This window comes from Oryctolagus cuniculus, chromosome 1 (genome assembly GCF_051225735.1).
Source record: "Oryctolagus cuniculus isolate XC-2025 breed Fujian yellow rabbit chromosome 1, ASM5122573v1, whole genome shotgun sequence".
NCBI classification, from domain to species: Eukaryota; Metazoa; Chordata; class Mammalia; order Lagomorpha; family Leporidae; genus Oryctolagus; species Oryctolagus cuniculus.
In genome coordinates, this window is record NC_142867.1 from 227,915,814 (window position 1) to 227,940,446 (window position 24,633).

The following is a 24,633-nucleotide window of genomic DNA, read 5'->3' on the forward strand; positions in this document are numbered from 1 at the left end:
TGGTTCACTTGGGTTTTTCCTCTAAAAACAACAATCCAAATGGAAGAAAATACTTTTATACATAAAGTATGCTAATGGCTGAACTACTTTCAGCAATAAAAAAATTCCTAATAATAGGGAAATACATCAGTAAATGCAGGTACATGATATAATATTACAAACCACAAAGAATATTGGTGGAATTTTTAGTTGAATGGGATATTTACTTCTGTCAGAATGGTACCTAGGAATGGGGGCTACAAATGCCTAACTGCAGCTCCTCTTTGACACCTGACACCCATGGAAATGATTAGGGCATACTGGCTTTTACAAAAGGACAGTAAAGCATGGCTGACTTTGTAAAGTAATTTTCAGAGACTTACAAAAGTGACTAGAAATACACCACAAACTCTCACTAAAGCAGGACCTCAGGACAGCTGGGTAGGGGGCTTGCCAGTTAAGTGTTTAACTCAAAACTGCAGCATGACACGAGCAGCTGAAATGTATGTCCTTGGCAAAACCGTCATTTAACATCAGCAATGAGCTTTCAGGAATGTTTGGGAATGTTAGGAATTATGAATATTAACGGAGAATGCTAAGGGAATATTTTTATTAATTATTTAACTCAAAGGAAAAATAAGGAAGAAAACAACCCAAAAGGCTAGCAATACTTATTTTATGGAAGGGAGTGGGGCAGGTTAAGAAATCATTCTCTTTTCCTTCCTCCTATTTTTCTGAATCTCCAAACTTTCATTAATAGACAGTCATTATCAATTTTGGTAAATATTTTTCTGAAGTATAAGGCATGATTTATTTTTCATAACCATCAATATTGAAATTTGCATGTTAAAAAGAAGGTTGTTGTTGTTTTAGAAAAAGCAAATACCTGTTTTTTGGTCGTATAATCTGCCAAGATGTTAAGTAGCTTATAAAACACCTCGAACCAGGGGAGGTAGCTGGGGAAGAAGAGGAGACACATGAGATATTAGTACACAGGTTAAAACCTTCACAGGACCTATTCTAAGACAGCACATTTCAGCGTCTCTACATCCTGCAGTCTTCCTGTCACAGACTGTGCTGGAAACACAGACTGGTGAAATGCTAATTATCTCGGAGATTCTCAAAACTGTCTGTGTAAGGCAGAGGGATGAATGTCCATTATAAATTATTCCCATGCCTCAGAGCTAGAACAGGTTCACGGAGAAGAAATTCAAAGCAGACTCTACAATCAGGCCTCATCTCTGAGTAGCCCCCGGGGCCTCCCGGACCACACCCACCCTCCCCAGGAAGGCATCTATTCCATTTCCCATGATCAGACACACACAGCCGCCGCCCCATCCAACCTCTCACTGTTGGAGGCTGCAAGTTATCACACAGGGCCCACGAACCCCACACCATTCCTGATGGTACAGGGGACAATCTCCCACAGATGTGCCTTCCTTCCACTGACTGCAGAGTGAGCACTCAGTCCCCACTGTCCTCCGTCAGGGCCTGACGACAGCCTGGCAGCCAGCCTTACCACGGTTGTCTACCCACTCTGTCTCTTCCCAACGCAAATCTACGCCCCATGTTGGATTAAATTCTTGCAGTGATTCTCCCATTGCCACAGGATCCAGCCCACACTCTTTAGGATGGCTTTCAAGGCTCTTTCATTATCAGGCCTTTGGCTGCCTCTCCGGCTGTCCTTTGTCCAGTTGCACATACACAGGTGCTTCAAGAAGATTTTAGAGAATGGAATTAAATGGTGAGTTGGTTTTGGTGCAAAAAAATTATAAATCCATGCATACAATGGTTCTTCAAATAGTTCATGGATGGGCAGATGTTTGGCTTAGTAGTTAAGAAACAGGTTAGGATCAGTCCCTCTAATATCATGGGAATGCTTGGGTTCAGTTCTCAGTTCTGGCCCCTGACTTCAGCTCTTGCTAAAGCAGACCCTGGGAAGCAGCAGGTAACTGAGACACTACCACCAATGCCGGAGACCTGGACTGAGTTCCTAGCATCAGCCCAGTCCATCTCCATCCGTTGTGGGTATTCGGGGAGTGAATCTATAGATGGGAGCTCTATCTTCTCCCTTTCTCTCTCAAACAAGTAAATAAATAATTTTCAAAGTTCAAAAGAAAATGAGTACTATGAAAAAAACTTTGCATGAATTTCAACATTTCTTGCACCAAAGTTACCATTTTTCCAAAAACTTTCTGAAATGCACTGGCACCTGCTCCCTCTCGTGGCAGGTTCACACAGGGACTGTGCACGCCTCCTTGAGCCTGCCTGAGCGTGGCTGTTCCACCCTAAGACCTGCATGGTCCAGCCTAGCTGATTTCTTCACACCCTCCACAAAGTTCCCAGCTCTTCTTGGTGCCAGCCCCACCGGGCCTAATGCCCCAGCTTCTGTGCTGCCCTGGCCTCATGCGCACACACGGGCCCTAACACTCCACTCTAGCTGAAGCACGCAGCCGCACATCAGTCTTCTCAACAGGCCTTGTGGCAGACACAGGGGAACGGGCACATCTTCCTGCACTTTGTCCTCCAGTGCCAAGGACAGGGCTTGGCATGTGGTCAGTGCTCAGCATTTACTGAACAAATGCAACTAGACAAAGTCTAGTGGCAAAACCACCTTAGAGTGTTATGGAGTTGTTGAAAAGCATCCCTTCTCCGAGACACTTGGCCACTTACTTCAAAGGCCTCTATTGTCTAAGAGCAACTTTCTGGAAGCTATGACAGACAGGCTGGTGAGAAGAGCATGGCAGCAGGCACTTGCTGCCTGCAGAGCTCAGAACCTCCGTCACAGATAGAGCTGAACCCCAGGCCCAGCGCACATGTGACATCTTGCCAGGGAGAGGGGCCAGCACCCTGGACAGATTACTGGCTGGGCTGCCGAGGGTAATAAATGAAGTGAGAGACAAGAGAGGGGACAGATAAAGTGTGCACCTCCCGGTCATTAACGTCTGTCCCAAGCCGGCACATGCTACTGTAAAATTTAAGTAGCTTATCGAAACATACCGATAAGCAACTTAACTCTTCACTTCTATGACAGCATTATCACTTATGTTAATATGTTGCCATCAGCCCTGGCAGCTGCAGATGGACTATTACTGAGGGAACTGCCGCTGCCACTTCACACAGCGTTTACTTTGGCAGAGCAATGTAAACATTCAAGAGGGATTAGGGAGGAGATAAGTTTCCCCCTTCCTACTCTGTTAAATAAACCTCAGCCGAGTTAAAAGCCATTATAGAAGGAAGGAGAAATCCCCTCCGAAGAAAACTCTTGCACAGATTAGAGGACTCTTAGTAAACAAATTCAACTGAGGATTACACATTTTTTTTTTTTCCTGGAAGAAAAATGCCACCAGTTAAATCCAGCAACTCAAAGTCAGGAAGCAGGGCTGGGGAGGGGAAGAAGAGGAGAAAACATATTCTTGCAAGCACACCCTGGCCTCGTGTCAATGCCGGGAAAGCAGTTGCTAAACAGAGCACGGCAGGCTGGATCCTCCCACAGCTCAGCACTACAGTATACATATTCAAGCAGTTGGGGACAAGGAGGGCCAACGGAATGACACAGCTTGGGCCAGGACCTCCCAGCCCAAGTCCACAGCCCTGCTGTGACGCTGAAGGAAAGCGTCATGGCAAGGACCTCTTGGGCTGCTGCAGGAGCACCCAGGTTCTCACTCAGCCTCACCAAGTCAGTGCTCTGTGGCCACGCTAGGCAGAACCCCAGCAGGGCATGAGACGCTTTGCAGCTACCCAGGAATCAGTCGTTTCGTTCTCCCCCTGGCCTGGCTGGACACAACTGTTGCCCACATGTGGTCCCCTGTGCACTGACAGATGAGTGTCTAGTGATGGCAGTGGTAAGGTTTTGAAACCAAAACCCAGCTGTCTTCTTCTTCAAAGGGGCCCGCTCGCCCCTGTTGGGAGGCCAGGGTCACAGCTGAGCTTTATCCAGTGGCGTTTCCTGTACTGCTTCATTAGCGCCAGCACAGCGGCTTCGCGCTGCCTGGGAGCCTGCAGGTGAGGACAAGGCGACCCTGCGGTCCATTCTGTGTGTGTCTGTCACCAGCGGGGAACAATGCTTCCTGGTGCACAGACAGGAAACAAATGCTCCATTCCGCTGCTGCTCCCTGGCCACTTACGGGGCCCAGGCCTCCCTGGTCCTGCTCTATGTGCGCCTGTGTTCTCCCTGCAGTGTCATTATGCGGTGGGCTCAGGCAGAGACTGGGGAAAACATCCCAAGTGCTTTATTTAGTTTAGAAAATCTAGGAAAAAGGAGGAGGGGGACCAGCATCGTGGCACAGCAGGTTAAGCTGCCTCCTGTGACCCTGCAGCCCATATGAGCACTGGTTTAATGGGTCCTGGCTGCTCTACTTCCAGTCCAGGACCCTGCTAATGTACCCAGTAAGGCAAAAGAAGATGCCCAAGTTCTTGGGTTTCTGCTGCCCACATGGGAGACCCAGATGGAGCCCAGCTGTTGCTGTCACTTGGGGACTGAACCAGCAGATGGAAGATCTCTCTCTCAATCTAACTCTGCCTTTCAAATAAATAAATAAATCTCAAAAATAATGAAAAAATGATGGTGCATCATTGTGACCCAGTCAGCAGACGGGAAGAGCCAGAAGAGGTACAGCTTGTGTCTCACCAATGGTGGCCCAAGTAACCTGGTTCCAGGCTCTGCCTTTGCTCCCAGGCCTGATAATCAAATGGAAAAGCTTTGTGTGAGGTAATACAAAGTTTAAATCTTAAGAGAGCACAGGTGGCACTGCCGCACTCCTCAACACACTCCCTCGCTGGCACGGGGGCACCACAGACCAACGGAAGTCGTGCGGGCAGGCTATAAAGACAGTGCAACGGTGACAACGGCCAAGGGGCAAAACCAGCGTGAAGTGCGTGCAGTGTGTGAAGACACAAGGCAGTGGGCTCGAGTGGGGGCACCTTAGCAAACGCTTTCTATGATTCAGGAAGTCAGTTTAGTGAGCTGCTCATTCTCAGACTAAGCTCAGGAACTAAGTCCAGTGGAAGTCAGAGAGCGCACCTTTTTTTTTTTTTTTTTAAAGATTTATTTATTTATTTATTTGAGAGGCAGAGTTAGAGAGAGAAGGAGAGAGAGAGATATCTTCTACCCACAGGGCCATCATCCAATGTTTTCCTTGTTGCATTAGCAGGGAGCTGGATCAGAAGTGGAGCAGCTGGAACTCAAACCAGTGCCCATACGGGATGTTGGCATCACAGGCGGTGGCTTAAACCACTATGCCACAAGGCTGGCCCATGGCTCACTTTTCTAAGCTCACTCCATGGACTGGGCCATCAGGTCAGTCATTCCTACTGGTGGGTGTGCACACTGGTGACTGACCTTGTACTCATCTATGTGAAGTGTGTACATGATGGGGTTCCACTTCATTGTCACAAGTACTAAAACAGAAAACCATTCGGAAAGCTTCTCTTCCTAGCAGTTCCGTTTAGGGCCACTGGATGAGCCCCGCAAAGTACACGTGTAGCACGGTGGGACGTGGTGCATGGGTGGCAGGGGCTTCACATGCTGAGTGAAGCGGCCCCATGAGAGAATGGTAGTCGGCACTGGGGGGGGGGGGGCGCTGTGCTCCTGAAGGGCAGGCTGGCACAGGGTTGGAGTGGGCATCCTGCAGAGAGTGACTGGCACACTCTGTTGGGGCCCAAGCAGAATGGGGAAGACTTCCTAAATGGTAGCATTCAAGAAGGGAAAGGAAGGTGTGGAGGTAGGCATGAGGTTTGGCATGGGGTCAAGGGAGCACTTGTGTGGAGCAGGGCGGTGTGAGTGGGAGGGTGGGGAGCTTGACCAGCATCAGTGGCAGAACCCAAAACGAGTACATGGGGCATCCAGAAGGCAGTGGGGGAGGGGGTGAAGAATGCCTGAAGGGTAGGGACGGTGGCGGAGGAGACTGCAAGCAGCTGAGAAAGCTGTCTGTGGTAGGAGGGGCCAGCAGCAACAGCCCTGCCCAAGGTGTGAGAGTCCGAGGACAGTGAGGAGCGCAGCGCCCTCAGAGGGAGACAGCTTACAAACAGGCAAACAGACCAAGTCTCATCAAGCAAGTAAATACGACTGGGGTCAGGTGCCCGACTCTCAGAGGAGAGTCACGAATACAGATAAGGAGAAAACGAGAATGGACCGGACATGTCAGGCTGGAAGTAGCTATATGAAAGCATGGCTTCAACACACAGGTGAGTAGGCAGAGGCAGGTAGAAGGAACAGAAATGCAGGACCAGTGTAGGGGCACAGCGGATTCAGCCGTCCCTTGTGATGCCTGCACCCCGTATCGGAGGGCCAGCTGGAGCCCTCATCCTGCTCCAGTGTCACCTGTGTGGGAGACCAGGATGGAGGTCCTGGCTCTTGGCTTCAGTCTGGCCCACACCTGGCTATTGTAGCTATTTTCTCACCTCTCTTTTCCTCTCTGTTGCTCTGCCAGAGAGGGGGCTCCCATGCTGACAAACTCTGCAACGATTTAAGCATTAAACAAATGAAGACAGAAAGAGATATAAAAAATAGGAAGCCGGGAGTCTATGCTGGCACTGTGGTGCAGGTGGTTAATCCTCTGCCTGCAGCGCCGGCATCCCATATGGGCGCCGGTTCTAGTCCCGGCTGCTCCTCTTCCCATCCAGCTCTCTACTATGGCCTGGGAAAGCAGTAGAAGATGGCACAGGTGCTTGGGCCCCTGCATCCACGTGGAAGACCCGGAAGAAGCTCCTGGCTCCTGGCTTCGGATTGGTGCAGCTCTGGCTGTTGCGGCCATTTGGGGAGTGAACCAGCGGATGGAAGACCTTTCTCTCTGTCTCTCTCTCTCACTGTCTGTAACTCTACCTCTCAAATAAATAAATAAAATCTAAAATAAATATAAAATAAAGGAACTGAAAGCTTGATGAGAGATGGGGTTGCTTTCTAGCATCAAAGACTTCTTCTCAATACACTCACTACTACAAAGGGAAGCAGAATGGAGAAGTCGGGTGACATTACCCCAATCAGGGAAGGGGACCAAGTGAAACGCTGTGCCACCGTTAGAACACAGTGCAAAGCCTACAGCATCGCCTCTGTCCTATTCCTGCCAAAGAGGCAGAACCTAATCCTGAGGAAACCACACAGAGGGCTGCTCTCCAAAATCACAGCCACACTGTCCTGTTCATGAAAACCTAGGAACCAACTAGCGACTGCTGCAGACCGAAAGGTACCAAAGAGACCTGACCATGAAACACCGAGTCTCTACTTCGTTGTTTTTCTAGTAAAACACTGAACAGGAAGAGTCCAAAGATTACAGGGGTATTACATTGTATCAAAGCCAAGACCAATGTTGTCACTTTTAGGACTGTAATGTAGTTATGTACAAGAAAAAGATTTTTTTTTTTTAAATATACACTGAAGTGTTCGGGGTTAATAAGAGTTATTCCAACGACATGTCTCAAATGGGACAGGAAAAATTTTCTCTGTGATGTACTCACAACTTCTGAATAAGTCTGTTGTGTTTTAAACTTAAATAGAGGAGAGGTGCTAAAGGGCCTCTATGTCCGTCAAAAACACTGGAGGTGCATTAATCAGAATATACCGAATGACATGAACTGGGAAAGTGAATGAACATATTAAAAACATGACTATGGAGAGGGGCACACAATGGAGGGAGAACAGCAGGGTGGATGTGCAAGTCATTGGCTTCCTCACAGAGAAGGCTGAGCAGCGTTGTTGGAAGGTTGGGCATGAAGAGCTTGACAGGCAGAAAAAACCCTCATGAGCAATGGCGTGGCCAAGGGCAAGAGGGGAGGCCGGAGCAGCCGCAGAGCCAGACTCTGTAGGGTCAAAGTGACAGGCCTCCCGTTCATTCTGCGATCAGCCGGGAACCAATGATAGTCAGAGAGCAGTGTCACCCTGAGGGCGAGGAGGAACCAGCTAGAAAGTGATTCTTTCTCCCTCATCTCAGCCTTCAACAGAACTCACTGTATCTCATCCTTATCAGGACCAGTGTCTGCTTAGCTATCCTAAGAAAGAAAATCTTAAGATAATATAACCTAGTCAACCACATGGTCTGAAAAAAAAAAAAATCAACATAATGCTCTGGCTCTATTATAAAAGAAAAATTGAAAGACAGTTTCTAGCAGAATTTCACATGTGAACACTCAGGCCCATCCTATCAGGAGACACAGTGAAGCCGTCCTTCCTGGAAAAGGACACCTGGCAGGGCTGCTTCTACCACGCCTGGTAGTAGAGTCTTAACCTGACGGGCTAAGACCACAGAGTGACAGGGAATCGGGCCTTTGAATTGCTTCCAGTGACTTCTTACTGCTGAGGAGCTTGGGAAATTCCATCCTGGGTGCTCCAAGACAGAGAAGCCCTTCTTTTCTTACTTCCTGTTGGCAGATTTTGCCAAGATTTATCAAGTGGGAAAGCATCCCATGGCCAAGAGTGTTTGGCATTCAGTACTTAAAAACATCAAGTCTCCCTCTACTCCCCCAAACTTAAAAAGCAAGGAGGCTGGCATACGCGGGAAAAATCCAGATTGGAGTCCAGTTACATTGGGTTTGAATATCGGGTCAGCTTCTTGCAGGCCAGGGCAGCTCAGGAAAGCAGTCTTGCAAAGACTCAACTTCCTCTCTACTGAAAGATGGAAATCGACGACCTGAGAAGCTGGTGTACCTAACAAACACCCAACACAGAGCCATGAACACTCTTCTTGCCCCTCCCCACCTGACCCCATGGCCAGTCTCCAATTTGGGGAGCTCCCTTTCTTTCCTGGTGTCAGGATCACAGGCTCCTCCAGCACTCTAGGAATTCCTAAAGTCAACCAGGGTAGAAAGAGGAAAACGTTCACCAACACTGTGACTGCTCAAGACACTGAACCCCAGCACCCACCCCGGCTCCTGCGTCTTGGCCAAATATCTACAACGTAAATTGACCACAAAGCACAACTGCAGCCTTTGCAAAGGATGCAGGACTGCACGAGGCCCATGTTAGAGATGCCAGGCACTGGGCTCAGCACTGAGAAGTCACCAGCCACTGAAGACCTGATGGAATTAGATCGGTTAATGATAGAGAAAAATCAAGAAAAACAAGGACGGTGACACCACAGCCACATCAAAAGAAAGTGATTTCAATATCAAAGGATACGACAGGGCTTTGGGAAATGTAAGGCCTCAAATACTTTAGGAAAAATGACTCCTTTTAAGATCATGCTGTGAAAGTCAAACATAAAGAGTTATCCCCCCCAAAAAAAATTGACTAATTTATTCCAAGAGTTAATGCATTATTGAAACTGAAAGCTAGATTTTGTTGAAATAAATTTATTTTCAAAATTTTAGGTTCACATTTTCTAGATAAAAATCCTAAACTTTCCGCTATTTTTACTATTAACTTTGGGTCCCATTTAAATAGATGCATATTATTCCCAGAATAAGAAGCCTTCCTGGGATCACTCTACATTAAGGCTCTTGCTAGTTTATACCGGATGCTTGTCTGTCCGCTCTGTTCGTGTCACCTCAGTGACAGCAAGATCATAATTGTGTACTAGCTGTTCAATGCTTCGTGTGTGCCTGGCACATGTTCTAGACTCAGTAAATCAAAACTTCCTCTGACAGATGGCACTCACCTCTCTTGTTTCTACCAAGGCCATTACCACTGGAGTTAGAGATTAACAGTCAGCCAACTCTTCTCTGGAGGTGGGGACCTGACTTTAGCAGGCAGCATTTGGGTTATTTTAGAAACAACCCAGGCTCAAGAACGATCTCTGCCAAGGTCCTGCGGAGTCTGTGACAAATCACGGGAACAAGGCAGGCAGATGTTCACAGGAGTGGAAGGAATAGCTACAAGACAAGATTTTCTGCCCTCGCCCAGGCCCCAACACCAGTAAACTCCACCATCTACTCTGTGTTGCTACTCAAGGGCTGTGGGAAGACATCACCAGACCAACCTGATTACATCCATTTGGAAATCTGATTCTTTCCAAGCAGAGGTGAATCCTTAAGATCACTCAAGAGGGGCTGGCACTGTAGTGTAGTAGGCCAAGCCTCAGTCTGCGGCACCAGCATCTCATATCGGTGCCGGTTTGTGTCCTGGCTGTTCCTCTTCTGATCCAGGTCTCTGCTAAGGCCTGGGAAACCAGTGGAAGGTGGCCCAAGACCCTGGGCCCCTGCAACCATGTGGGAAACCTAGAAGAAGCTCCTGGCTCCTGATCAGCCCAGCTCCAGCCATGTGGCCATTAGGGGAGTGAACCAGCAGATGGAAGACCTTTCTCTCTGTCTCTCCCAGTCTCTGTAGTAGCTCTGCTGTCAAACAAATAAATAACTCAAAAAAAAAAAAAAAATGCCTTAGCGCCAAGCTGCACACACTCCTTTTCAGAGACAAGCATAGCACATCTTCCTGGGCTAACTACACTTAGCTTCAATGAACATTCCCTTGCAATTTAAAATTAAGATGCCATTTCAAGTTCAGTCACTGCACATTTTGAGGTTATTAGTTTCCCAAATGTTGCATTCAATCATCTGTCTGCCCACACACTCCCTAACAGATTCCAACCTGTTCCGTAAGTGCCTGGCACTCACCCTGCTAGGTGCATGGGGGAAGGAGAGCCAGGTCTCAGCATCTGGGGAGCTACGGTCTCAGGAAGCAGACACACTGGCAGATGATGTTAGCAGTGCTAGGTCAGTGCTCTCAGAGAAGGTCGCGACGGGAGGGGAGGAGAGGGTCAGAGTCTTCCCAGACACTTCATGTCACTGATCAACTTGACACCAACTTCAAAGTCAGGACACCACTTAGGTTTTAGTATCAGCTCTGTTACCTGCTGGCTGTGGCCGGAGCCTTGTTCCTCTATCCCCACCTGTGAGATGGGAATGTAGTCTCTACCCTCACAGGTCTGTTTCGGGGATGAAACACATGTGAATGCATCTGCCACTGTGCCTGGAATACAGTAGACACTGTTTTGCCCTGATAATACCATCCTCTTATTGCTAACAAGATCAAAAGTCAAAGAAACCTAAGTAAGAGAAAAACACCACCACCTGGGAGATCAAAGCCAGTCACATACAATCTGAACGTTCTTCTCTGCTCACAGCTGCTAATCTCAAATTGTAGATTTATTATGGTATCCAGTTAAGCCCAAGAATCTCTGATTTATGTTCATAATTAACATCTCATTGTGACACCTATTCCATCTACAAAGGAAAACATAGCATCCGCAATGAATGAGCAGAAATATTAATTTGTATTAGGAAAAACTACAAAACATGTCCATAAAACATCTGGGCTTATATAAACCTATCCAAACACACACTTGGATTTGATTTGGGAAAGACTCTTTTCTCTCCTGATGGGTATTCAATAATTGTTGCTTTTAGACAGCGGCTCTGGCGTCTTCTTTCCTATGCCAGTATTACTGTGATTGAAGGAGATTGCGCAGGAGGAAAGCAGAGAGGCACTTTTCTGTTATCACTGGTGAAGCGTTGGTAACATGAGATCTTTGGAGTAATGGCACCTGCACTGACAATTCAGTGTAATTCTTGATATTTTCCATGGAGCCCAGGGAGGGTGAGTGCACAGGCCTTTCATCATTTCCTTAAGGGAGTTGATACTCCTGTGTTCACACACCTGCGAGTCTTTCCCCATTCAGAGCATCTTATTTTACGGTTTAAATTACTACTGTAATATAAGGTAATGGGTGACGGAGGGTCTCACCAAGGTCCACCTTACTGAAGCTTTCACAGCTTATGAGAGAAATGTGCTGCCTCTACTATTAAAAAAAAAAAAAAGATAAAGGGGAGAAATGCTGCCCAAGAAGTTCTGTCCTACTTCCAGTAAACAACAAGCTAATTACCCACTGAGAAACCATTTGATATTATTATCATTTTAGAACTAAGAAAAAGTTAATGGAGGAAAAGACAGAAATATTTATCAAATGTTAGGTGCTTTGAAATACTCTTCACAATAACTCTGTGAGATGAATTATCCCATTTTACAGATGAGAAAATTGAGTCTCAGAGAGAGGTAATGTGACTTAAGATGAAAGAGCCACTAAAGAGCATAGCTGAGGCACAAAGCTAGCCTAATGTGATGTTTAAGTCCAGCTCACTCCATGCAATACTTTATCACCTGCACAGTATGATCAGCCGTGGAGATCAAGCCTGAGATTAGGATGCAAGTCTTATCATAACGCCATGATAAAATGAAAGCTTGCCTCCAAAAGTTCTCACCAACCCAGCTTTGGATGCCTCCCAACAGGGTTTCCTTGCTCTGCCAGCTCCAGGGACACTAGTCATGTGTCAGGTCTTTATTGCTTTAGGAATTGGTATATGCATGATATTCACAAACACAAATATAAATAGCTTGACATTAAATATTTTAACCAGACATGGCAAGAAAATGTTTTAAGTTTCCAGTGCTTTACGTCAAGACCCAATGCCTCTGTTACCCTAAATGTCTATTTTTATGAACTTATCTAAAAAATCATGGCCTATGTCATGGATTCTCTAACAGACTGTGTTGTCTTTTTAAAGGATAAAGCTTTAAATGTATGTTTATGGTGACAATTAAGGAAATGCTAGATTAGACAGGGCATCGGATATCCATGAATAGCACTCATTTAAGTTCATTTCCACCCCAGATTTCTGCTTGAATGTGATATCATTCAATCACAAATCTCTCTATAAAAGTGTCTGGCTGTCTCTTAAACCCATTTACGCTCTATGCTTCAATGCCTTTCCTGGCACTTTTTCCATATGTGTAACTTCTTTCAGGGAGGCAGTTCTGTCTCAATTCACAGGACAGCACACCGATCAACACAGGCAGGCAGGCAGGCAGGGAAGGAGGAGAAGGAGGAGAGATGGGCACACAGAGAGAATGTAGGATACGAATGTAGCTGGTCCAGTAAAATTAAGTTTAAGGCGGTAAAGAGTTTTAGACCAAAAGAAAACGAACCTAGCACTTACCCCCAAGCACTCAGAGGGCTCTGAACCTGAATTTATAACCCAAACACTCTGTACCACATGCAACCTGAGACACACAACTGGTAGCACTACTGGGGATTTATGACTTATGACTTGTTCATATTTAATTTGTAACCGAACACTTCCCCTTCCTCTTAGCTACTTCAGAACTCTTGATTAACTCTTGTTTTCACAGGTCAGAGGTTAAATAAAGGAAGGGAAGCATTCTGGGGTGAGACTGCCCAGAGCACCACATGCAAGAGTGACCCTGTGCAAGCAACATTAAAATAAGTGATAAGGCTCGAGACTGTTCCCGACAGCTGACGCTCAAAGCCTCCACCGGGTGCGAAGCAGAACCTTGCAAGCAGAGAGCTGGCAGCAGAGACAGACAGGAAACTGCCCTGTTCTGGGGCTGCCTTCAGGGACAGAGTGACTCTTTCACACGGAGATTTTCCCCAAAATGTTCCTGGAAAACAAGCTGAGGGCTCTGAGGGAAGGGAAAGCAGGAATCTGTGCCAGTCAGGCAGCCCTTCTCCCTGCTTCACTCTGCCACAGGCATCTGTTTGTCCACCAGATTCTCCTACTCCAAAGAAAACTTCCAAGGCCAGTGCTGTGGTGCAGCAGGTTAAGCTGCGGCCTGCAGTGCCGGCATCTCACGTAGCCACTGGTTCAAGTCCCGACTGTTCCACTTTCGATACAGCTCCCTGCTAATATGCCTGGGAAAACAGTGGGACACGGTCCAAGTGCTTGGGCCCCTGCATCCATGTGGGAGAACTGGATGAAGCTCCTAGCTCCTGGCTTCCACCTGGCTCAGCCCTGGCTGAGAAAGGTGACATCACTTGGGCAGGGTCACACGGTCACTAAGCTGATCAGGGTCGAATTCAGGTGTGTACGACTTATTGTACATTACACAGTACATCCGCTTTATATTTGATTAGGTATTTTCAAATTCTTATCAAAATAGGACCATCCTAAGTCATTTGTTTTACAGATATCATTCATTAATTCATTTATTCGAATATCCACCCACTACCTAATATAAGCCAGGCCTTGGGCAGACAGTTGATTAGGGCCTAACTTCTACTCTAGTAGGTCCCTGGTTTAGATTTGCAACCACCGTGGCCTTAGGAATGAGTTGAAGGAGGCAGCAAGGACAAAACATGGGAAATGTGAGAGGTAAAGGCTGGGGCACATTAAGGGAAGTAGGGTGTAAGCCCCCTCCCCCAGTACTACAGCACAAACAAAGCAGCTTCCTCAGCTGAGCGGGCCAACAGACAAACCCAACTCCGGCAGTCCTAGGAGCTGGAAACCCCCAGTGGGGAGTCGAGGTTGCAGCACTCAAAGCCCTCACTCACTGTTGGGACCTGGATAAAAACCCTACCCCTCAACCAATCTTGATTTTCTAAACAATCTTTGTGCTTAGGGCTTGCTGTTGCTTTTATAGATGGAGTTTAAGCAGCCCATAATGTTACAAAAGCATAAAGCTGGTGTTATAAAAGCCCCCTCAAAATGTGGCTGTATTTATAAAGTTTTAAAAAGAAACCCTAAAAATTAAGCTCAGAGAAAGAATGCTCAATCAGCAAATCTCCAGGCAGAACGTTGTTCTGATATAAATTCCTCAACTCCTAAAATATGAAAGGAAGCAGGAAGGTTGCCTCTTCACAAGTAACTATTAAAAGTAGGAAATTGAAAAAAAGGTCAGAATATGAATGCATAAATCATTTTTACTGTATTTTCGCTAGCACTGAATACTATGACAATATTTCTGGTAATATATTTTAATTGGCAATTCTTTGTTATTTATAATAGCAAAATAAATGTACACCCTTCCCCATACATGCGGTAAGAGAATGGTTAATAAATTGAGTAAATTCAGGGAACAGAAAATTTTGTTTTAGAGTATTTTTTCATCATGTAGGAAAATGTCCAGGAAATATAGATTGAAAGAAGCAGAATACACCACTATATATCATATGAAATCATCTACACTCATAGAAAGACTAGAATAAAAGATTTTTTAAAAGAGTGGTTATTTCTAGTTTATGGGATGGTAGATAATCTTTATTTTCTTCTATATTATTTTCTACATCTTTGATAGCTTATGTATTAAGCATGCAATGTCTTAAAAATCAGAAAATAAGTTGTAGCTTAAGTACTCTGTGTAATTCATAATTGCAAACAGTTGGAAGCAACATAAATGTACGATAAATTATGAATTATCAAAATGATGGAATATTACATATTCATTAAGATTATAAAAAGATACTAAACATAGGAAAATACTGTCAATATATTTAGATATAAAAGCAGACTAATATATATATAAATGACTTTCCATTTTAATGTTTATTTTCCTATATCCTTTAAACTATGATAAACATGTATTACTCTGATTAACTATTAATAAAAATACCCTGTCCTTCTGGTTGTTGTTAACAGTGAGCTACATGTGTGATCCCTGCCTGCTGGAGGGGTAGGCAGGTGGATGGGAGTGGCGGCTGGTGACCAAGAGCACACTCCTCGCTTCCTTAAGTGTGCTTAACAACTGTGATGACCTAGATCCTAAATGGGCTCTCTGGATGAAATGGACGCTTGTGCTCTTTGACAAACTGCTCACGCCAGAGCGTCACACTCCTCCCCCTGCACCACGCTTGCCATGGGTTGCAGTTTCAGGGCAGGGGTGGTCAGCTAACGAGGGTTTCAGTGACCTTTCCTTAATGCAGGAGCAGGCAGTCTCGATGAACGCTGGCAGGCCTCAGGAAGACAGAGACACTCACCTGTCCAAGGTCACTCTTGGTTGAGAAGGGGCAGAAAAAAGGTTCAGAATCTATTCTTCCCTGTTAGATTTTGAGGCCAAATCTGCAAGTCTGGAGCATTTCTTCACTTACTGTATATGGCAACTGTATATGGCAGCTGTGTACACAGCTAGGACACACAGATGAACAAGACGCAGTGCTGTCTGTCCTCAAGGTACCCTGAGTTTCTGGGGGAAGACGGATATGCCAATGGTTAGCCCTCAAATGGATGATGCTGTGGTACGAACAGCTGGGCCCTGAGGGTGGTGGGCTCATGGAGGTGGGCCACCCAGACCAGACTTGGAGGACATGAAACATCACAGAGGCAGAGAGACCAAGAAGCACAAATGGTTCCTGGTGGTTGGGTCCCAGAGGAAGGGTGGTACAGGATGTTTCTCTAGAGAATTTCTTTGGAAAGTGGAAATGGGATAGGGATTGGGAGAGAAAAATTTTAGCAGCAGATGAGGGTACTAGAGAAAGCAGAAAAAGACTGGCTTGTAAGGAGCTTTTAACTAGGGAAGGTTTTAAGCAGGCACGATCTAACTAGTTCCATCTTTTTGAAGGACTACTTAGAGAGCAGCTATCTGGTCCAGCAGTTAAGACACCAGTTTTTTACCTCGGGGTACCTGGTTTTGATTCCTAACTCTGATTCCTAACTCTGATTCCAGATTCCAGCAGAAGCATATGTGTATTCTTGGAGGAACAGAGAGGGGCTCAAGTAATTCAGTTCCCACCAACAGTACTAAAGACATAGACCAACTTCCCAGCTCCCAACTTTGGTCCTTTCGCTGGTATCTGGAGAACGAACCAGTGGAAGGCAGCTCTCACTCTGTCATATATATATATATATATATATATATATATTTTTTTTTTTTTGGACAGGCAGAGTGGACAGTGAGAGAGAGAGACAGAGAGAAAGGTCTTCCTTTGCTGTTGGTTCACCCTCCAACGGCCGCCACGGCTGGCGCACTGCGGCCGGCGCACCACGCTCATCCGATGGCAGGAGCCAGGTATTTATCCTGGTCTCCCATGGGGTGCAGGGCCCAAGGACTTGGGCCATCCTCCACTGCACTCCTGGGCCACAGCAGAGAGCTGGCCTGGAAGAGGGGCAACCGGGACAGAATCCAGCGCCCCAACTGGGACTAGAACCCGGTGTGCCGGCGCCGCAAGGCGGAGGATTAGCCTAGTGAGCCACGGCGCCGGCTTCTGTCATATATTTTGAAAAACACTTAAGCAACAGAATGGACAATGAAATAATGGGGGAAGAGTGGAACCAGACAAAGTCAGAGGTTTCAAGACCAATGTCATAGGTGAAAGACCTCAAAGAAGAAGGAAGTTCTAAAAGCGAAGGCTTCTGGCAGTGCTCTTTCATTTACCCAGAACAATTTTAGAAAGGATCTGGATCTAGATGAGAGCTACAGGTGCCTTCCTGCAGGCAGAGGGCTGCCTCCCTCCCTCAGAGGCAGCAGACAGCGAGCGTCGCAGGGCCGAAGCAGCGGAGTCAGGCAGCCTAGAGCACCCGCTGTGGCCCCCACTTAGCAGACTGCTCCTCACTGAAGCCGTTCTTCCATTTCTGCATGGCCACTGGCCTATGCAAAAGGGCAGTACTTCCTGTTGACCCACAAGATGGTGGTATGGCTCGATTTAAGCACAATAATCCAAGGTGCTTATCACAGTTCACAGAATACACCAGGTCGCTTGTTATTGTTAGGTGGCAGATGTCCACTTTGTAAAAAAAAGAAAAAAAAAGAAAAAAAAAGAAAAAAAAAAGGATGATTCTTGTCCATATTTTGGATTGTTTTTAAATGCCTTTAAGACAGAGGCACAAGGTTTTGTGCGCTGTCCATTTTTTTTAAAAATTTCATAGGTCACAAAACAGTGAGCTGGGCCAAGAGCAATTTTTTAAATTAATGCTTATTCATTTTAGACAAGAGAAAAGATTTAACTTCAAAGACAGAATGAAAGAAAAAAGGAGAGCCTGAGTCTTAAAAAAAAAAAAAAATATTTAAACGACAGAGCACTCCCATCTGGTTCACCCCCAGATGTCCAAAGATAGCTGTGGTGGGGCAGGGCTGAAGTTAGCAGCCAGGGACTCAATCCAGGTCTCCCACATGGGTGGCAGGAACCTGTCACTCGAGCCATCTCTGCTACCTCCCAAGGTCTGCATTAGCAGGAAACTAGAAGTGGGAGCCAGAGCCAAGCATCAAACCCACTAATACAGTGTGTGGGCATCTTAACTGGTATTTTACGTGCTAGGCCAAATGCCCCTGGGGGACTCTTGCAATCATTTCTGAATGAATGAATCCTTTTGAGCCAACACTACAAATCTAATTCTTGGTGCTTTCCTGAATGAAGAAATATCGGCATATCTTGTTCTCAGCTAACTAATTAACTAGGAAAGATTTAGTATGCTGTGGTGATATAAAGGAGCAATGGCAATAAGCCTCTAAGAGCTATCATTAAACAAACATATGGAGGTTAACAATTTTACCTTTCACAAATGTTTGGACTTAATTTTTATGGTTCTAAAATAGAGCAGTTTCAGTTCATTTAAAGACAAGTTCTGCCCTCTGGGCCATTCAGGGACGGGAGTGAATGTGTCTGGGGGCTCCGCTCCATCAGGCATTGTTTCCACTCCTCACCTCAGTTATCATTTGGGTAGCAGGAAGGGAGGCTCAGAGGCAAACGGCGACTTGCACCAGATCTCCCAGCTGGTAAAGAGGCAGTCAGGATCTGAAGTAAGGTCTCTCTGACTCCAAAACTGTGCTTTTTAAATCATCTTTGATGTATTATTTACAGGCAATAAAACCTACCCATTCTAAGTATACATCTATATGAGTTTTGATAACTACATTCAATTATGTAATCACCACCCAGAAACAGTACATACAATGTATCCAGGACCCCATAACATTTCTTGTCCCCATCTGCAATAGACTATGATTATTCTAGTTCTTCCCACACTAAAATGAGAGCATCTGTTTTCCACCTGTTCTTCCCACCGCTGCTACCTTCCTTCTTAAAGTTCACTTCTTTTTAGCATGAAGTAAAACTCTTTTGACAAATGTTTGCCCTGTTGTGACAGCCATGCACAATCAAGAGAGAACATTTCTATCACACAACACCCAACTTGCATGTATACCCCACCCTTCCCCCAGTCTCAGCTCCTGGAAACCACAAATCTGTTTCCTGTATTTTTGCCTTTTTCAGAATGTCATAGAAGTGAAATAATACAGTATATATAGCCTTTTGGGTTTTGATTCTATTATGATCCTTTAAGCCATACTGTGTATTTTAGCTTTTTTCCCCACTGCTGACCAATGAAAGACAAGCTTTAATAGTAACATAGTCCCACAGGCAGTCCCATGTTTCACAAATTCTTGGTGCTCCATCCCAAGGGAGGTGATACCTTAGGCACCCCCGTAGTCCACCCAATATAAGGAAGCAGTATATAATTCAGAAACCTCATTAGCTAATTATTTAATACCAACAAAGTATTTGTAACACATCACACAACTGAAGGAAATTCACTGAGTCCATCCCCACTGGGGCTAAGAACCTCCATATTACACCATGCTTTCTCCTAGCTAAAAAATGCCCAGCCCAGAGGTCTGGCTGTAATACTTTGGTTGGTGCCAAGGGTTTGGGGTTTGCTCCTTGGCCAGAATAGGCAGAACCGAAGCTCTCTGCCAGCAGAAGAAGCAAAGAAGATGTGATACCCACCAGTAGCAAACCATTCACCTCCCCCATTTTGGAGAAAAGAGGTGAGCCCAGAGAGCGGTAAGACACCTACCTGGAATCACACATCTGCAGAGCCAAAAGGGTATTCCCACAAACCCAGACGAAGGTATCTCTCTCTCTCTCTACTCAATGGCAATCCCCAATGTAACTCTCCATTTTTTTCTGCTCCATCTCCTACTAAATAGGTGCAAAAGAACATGATTCCTCTTGTCTAAGAGGAAGCCTAGTAGGACAGTGACTGTCATCAATATTTAGAAACACACTGAAACATCAACATTTGCAATTGGATTTCATGGGGAGTCCCCACAGTCTAACCAGGATTTGAAATGATGTCTGGTTAGCTACAAAGCTGTTGCTCTATCGACTGTGCATGCTGATGTCCATTTGGTTAACTCTTCTACGGCTCATTTGGTCCTCATTCATGGATTATGAAGCTCTTTGCTTGGTCCAGGGGTTAACAGGTGAAGCAGATATTTTCTCTAGCTTCAAGGAGCTCAATGCTAGTGCAGGAAACACTCATGTCAGTCAACAAGTGTAATTGCAGAGATAAATGCTATCGGGGAAGTATGCAAAGGCACCGACTCTCCCTCCTGTGCATGTGTACACAGGGGCAGACTACTAACACCGTCACCTGTCACAGAACCTCTCTCAGCCCTAACAGGGGTTTCCAAAACTAAAATTAAATAGAAATAGCTACATTAGAAGATTTTTATTTTATAGACACACATTCAAATAAAGGCACCTGGGGCATAAAATCCCATAGTGATCCACCCCCACCTCCCCAAAGGCTACCTGGTTTTTATGAACAATTTTTTTCTTCATCCTTTTTCTGTTAATACAAAAACTGGCACTTTTGTCTGGGTCCAGAATGTAAAATCAGGAAATAAAATGGCAAGTCTTACAACTGTGAACTTCAATCAGCTCATTACAAACCAAAGAGACATATTTGAATGCATGTTGCTACATTCATTTACCTATTCTGCCAAGCCATTCAATTACACGATTTCAGATTTTGTATAAGAAAAAATACTGCCATGTTTCTTTCAAAAGCTGGTATTTGGAGAAAAGTGATTAGAACAGCATGCTATGATATGTTAATACGGTGGTTTCATTTAGTGGACAATGGCAGTTTCTGAAATGCTCCCTGTACTTTAAATTATTGCATTTAGAATTCAGGACTGCAACGTGTCTCAACTTTTTTCTTTACTGCTATACAATACACTCCACTGCCAGTGTGAATGCAAACAAAACATATTATCAGAAGAAGTTTTTTAGCATTGGTAATCTTAAGGAAAGTCATTTTCAAAGGTGGGGAGTGGGGATCGCGGGTTGTTAAATCCTGTGAACACTGAGAAGGACAAAGCATTAAAACTGAGGAAAGAGTAAGAGTGGGAGGGGAAAAAAGCTCAATAGCAAAAGAAAAGTCTTTAAACCAAAATGTAATGTCCCCACAGAGAGACAGGGGACAAAAGGGGAGCTGGAGCTTATTCTAACCAGAAGCAGCTGTTGCTGTTGGAATTAGGAAGCATTCCTAATGAATCAGCAGTTCTTATAATAAATACACTCCCCTTTGAAATGTGAGGATTCTGCTATGAGAATTTCTTTTGATATATTTTTTACATGAACTCATTAGACAGAGAAGAGGCAGGGATTGAGCATGCTCCTATCTAAATGACTCCAGCGATCCTATCCCCATCATATCCTCTCAAGGCTGGTTAGGCTGGGCACAGGAAAACAAAGAAAGAAGAAACACAAAGCTCAAAAGCTTTCTAGTCACCAGCACCTTTTGAGGATCACTCCAAATAGACTGAGGTGCCATGCGACTGCCACGTCTTACCCAGAACCTGCCAGTACTGTACTAGTGTCTGCTACATTTAACATGGAAGCTAGAGCTATACAATCAAAGGGGCATTCCTTTTGCATTAAGAGGAAGCCCCAAATTCCAGTGTGGCGAAGATCAGCTTGCAGACTGTTTTCCTGTTTCCCATATACATACCCACTTGTCATTCTGAGTAAAGGAAAGAACATGCGCACGTGCAAATTTACTTCATCCCACCCAGCTTCATATTCCCCATTCTTCCTGCATCATTTTAAACAAGTTTCTCTAAGAGAAAATCACTATTTCCTTATCTTTATAGATTAAAAATTTAATTTAGGGCCGGCGCCGCGGCTCACTAGGCTAATCCTCCGCCTTGCGGCGCCGGCACACCGGGTTCTAGTCCCGGTCGGGGCGCCGGATTCTGTCCCGGTTGCCCCTCTTCCAGGCCAGCTCTCTGCTGTGGCCAGGGAGTGCAGTGGAGGATGGCCCAGGTGCTTGGGCCCTGCACCCCATGGGAAACCAGGAAAAGCACCTGGCTCCTGGCTCCTGCCATTGGATCAGCGCAGTGCACCGGCCGCAGCGCGCCAGCCGCGGCGGCCATTGGAGGGTGAACCAACGGCAAAGGAAGACCTTTCTCTCTGTCTCTCTCTTTCACTGTCCACTCTGCCTGTCAAAAAAAAAAAAAATTTAATTTAAAGGTATATCCTCTCATAAATTCCTACCCACTAGTTATCTTTCTCCAACTTAAAAAAAAAATTACGTATTTGAAAGGCAAAGCAAGAGAGAGAGAGAGATCAATGTTCCAGGCATTGGTTCACTGCCCAAATGAGCACAACAGCTGGGGATGAGCCAGTCTGAAGCTTGGAGCCTGGGACCTCATCTTGGTCTCCCAGGTGGGTGGCAGAGGCTAGCTTCCCTGCCTTCCCAGGTGCACGAGCAGGGAGCTGGATCAGAAGTGGAGAAGTCAGGACTGGAACCAGGGCTCAGACCAGGTGCATGAGCAGGGAGCTGGATCAGAAGTACAGAAGTCAGGACTGGAACCAGGGCTCAGACCAGGTGCACGAGCAGGGAGCTGGATCAGAAGTACAGAAGTCAGGACTGGAACCAGGGCTCAGACCAGGTGCACGAGCAGGGAGCTGGATCAGAAGTACAGAAGTCAGGACTGGAACCAGGGCTCAGACCAGGTGCACGAGCAGGGAGCTGGATCAGAAGTGGAGAAGTCAGGACTGGAACCAGGGCTCAGACCAGGTGCATGAGCAGGGAGCTGGATCAGAAGTACAGAAGTCAGGACTGGAACCAGGGCTCAGGTGTGGGATGTTGGTGTTGCAAGCACCAGCTTACCTCACTTTGCTATGGCATGGGCCCCCTTCAACTTTCAATCTATCAATCTCCTTCCTCCTCTTCCTTCTCATCTCCTATCATTCCCTTTCTGTGGCGGGCTTCTAGGATTCTCAGTGCCTCAGTGCAGAAACTGGAACCCCAGAGTGAGTGATACAAGGTGTAATGGAGAGACTATTAGAGTTGTCTTGGCCTTTTTCCTCTTACCCAAGTTTAAGCCTTAAGCTTGGAAATAAAAGTGAAAGGATCTTCTAAACATAAACCAATCTTTAGGCTGCTTAAAAGCAGCCTCTTCCACACGCTTGGCCTTAGTGGCTTAGGCCATTGTTGCTCTCAACAAGTTAAGAGAATACAAAGGAAAAGTAGACCTGCAGAAAATAGAAGTGAAAGACCAAGATGATGTAAATCTATCATTACCAACCTACGGAAGAGGCAGAAAGAAGCAGATCGCGGGGTGTGGGGCAGGAAGAGCAAAGCCTTGGCAGGGGGCATGGAACAAGTTGAGGGGTCAGGCAAACAGACCCCTCTGTTCTGCATGCGTGTGTCTTATATTCTGAGGAATGAGAAAACTGGAGTTCAGTCAGTGTCAGAGCTCTGTTTGAACTCCAGTCTCTCTGGCTTCAAAGCCACAGGCCCATGCTGCCACCTGAGGGACTGCCAAGTCCTGAAGAGAGCTGGCCCTCTCCTCTGGGCACTGCTCCCTCCTTAGGATGCTCACCTGGCCTTCAATGCTCACTCAGGGGCCTTCTCTCCGAGGGGAAGCAAAGCACCAACGTTGCCACATAATGCCAGGTTTTAAGCTGGACCCCATGCTCGTGGGTACAGACGGCTAAAATTATTTCTCCATTGTTTTACAACAGGATCCAACCAACGCATAGCTAGCTGCACTGAGTTCCCTCAGACTGGCGTCCAACAGAAATGGGAGCCCTGGCCTGCTGCTTTTTTTGGCGCAGGCCTTCGTCTAGCAACAGGACAGCTTGGCAGTTTGTGTATGGCTTTGCCCTGAACACCGTGTTGGACCACTACACAAGCCTGGAAGTACCTCAGTCGCTGCCGCGGGGTCAGATATAGGAGGAGGAGCGGGGAAAAAGAAGTTCAGATGTCTGAAACGGCGACAATGACTCCTACACAAAGATGTTCTCAGAGCTTCTCACAACAGCAAAAAAACGTGTAAGGAGTGCCCAAAACACAGTATATTTCTCTCAGGAATAAAAGACAATTAACTATGAACCCAAGCTTCACACAGTAGAGGTGGCTAAGTACTTACCCCTTGGCTTCTGTTTCTTTAAAATGGAGCTAACTCCCCAGAAGACTTGTCCTAAGGGTTTAACAGCGCAATTCACACAGCGTGCTCGGCAGAGTTCCCAGGGGGAAGCAATCAATAATTGGCAGCTGCTATCAATATTATTACTGCCAATAGGAGAATCATTAGGAAAATATGGAACCCCTCAGTAATTTAGCATTAGCTGGATGTTAAAATGTTCTTCAGGTAGAAAATTTTAAGAGTTTTAAAATGCTTATATGTAAAAAGAGTATTAGCTAGGTAAACAGGATGTATGATCTCAAATACACAAATTTAAAACATATACATACACAAGAGGGCTAATAAATCCATGGAAAATGTGCATTATCCCTTTTAAAAAGTATTACTTATTTATTGAAAAGGCAGAGTTACAGTTATTCATTCATTTCTCAAATGCCCACAACATCCAGGGCTGGATGAACCTGAAGCAAAGAGCCCAGAACTCCACCCTGGTCTCCAACTGGGTGGCAGGGACCCAAGGACTTGGGTCATCATCAACTGCCTTACCTAGTGCATTAGCAGGAAGCTAGATGGGAAGTGGAGCAGTAAAGGCTTAAACTGGCCATTCCATTATGCAATATGGACATCCCAAACAGTGATTTAACCCACTGTACACTGTCTGTTCCTGCATTATCGTTTAATTTCATTTTTTTCATGAACTTTTTGAAGCCCCTGTATGTGTATATTACATATATAATCTCAATTTCTATCTTTGGATGATGAATTTAAAGTAATTATTT

The 24,633-nt window shown here is 45.7% G+C and overlaps 1 protein-coding gene across 11 annotated transcripts in view; it reads right to left on the reverse strand.

Moving 5' to 3' along the window:
- DENND1A (DENN domain containing 1A) overlaps window positions 1–24,633 on the reverse strand; it is a 555,776-nt gene that overhangs the window by 271,071 nt on the left and 260,072 nt on the right. For 10 of the 11 annotated variants that reach the window (XM_089302416.1, XM_070056536.2, XM_070056525.2 and 7 more), the window contains one exon: window positions 866–935. The exons of the other annotated variant lie outside the window; for it this stretch is intronic. Coding sequence is in view for 7 of the 10 variants with exons in the window: in XM_070056536.2 (XP_069912637.1) it covers window positions 866–935 (70 nt within the window). In the remaining 3 variants the exon portion in view is untranslated. The remainder of the gene's footprint in view (window positions 1–865; window positions 936–24,633) is intronic. 11 annotated transcript variants of the gene reach the window in all.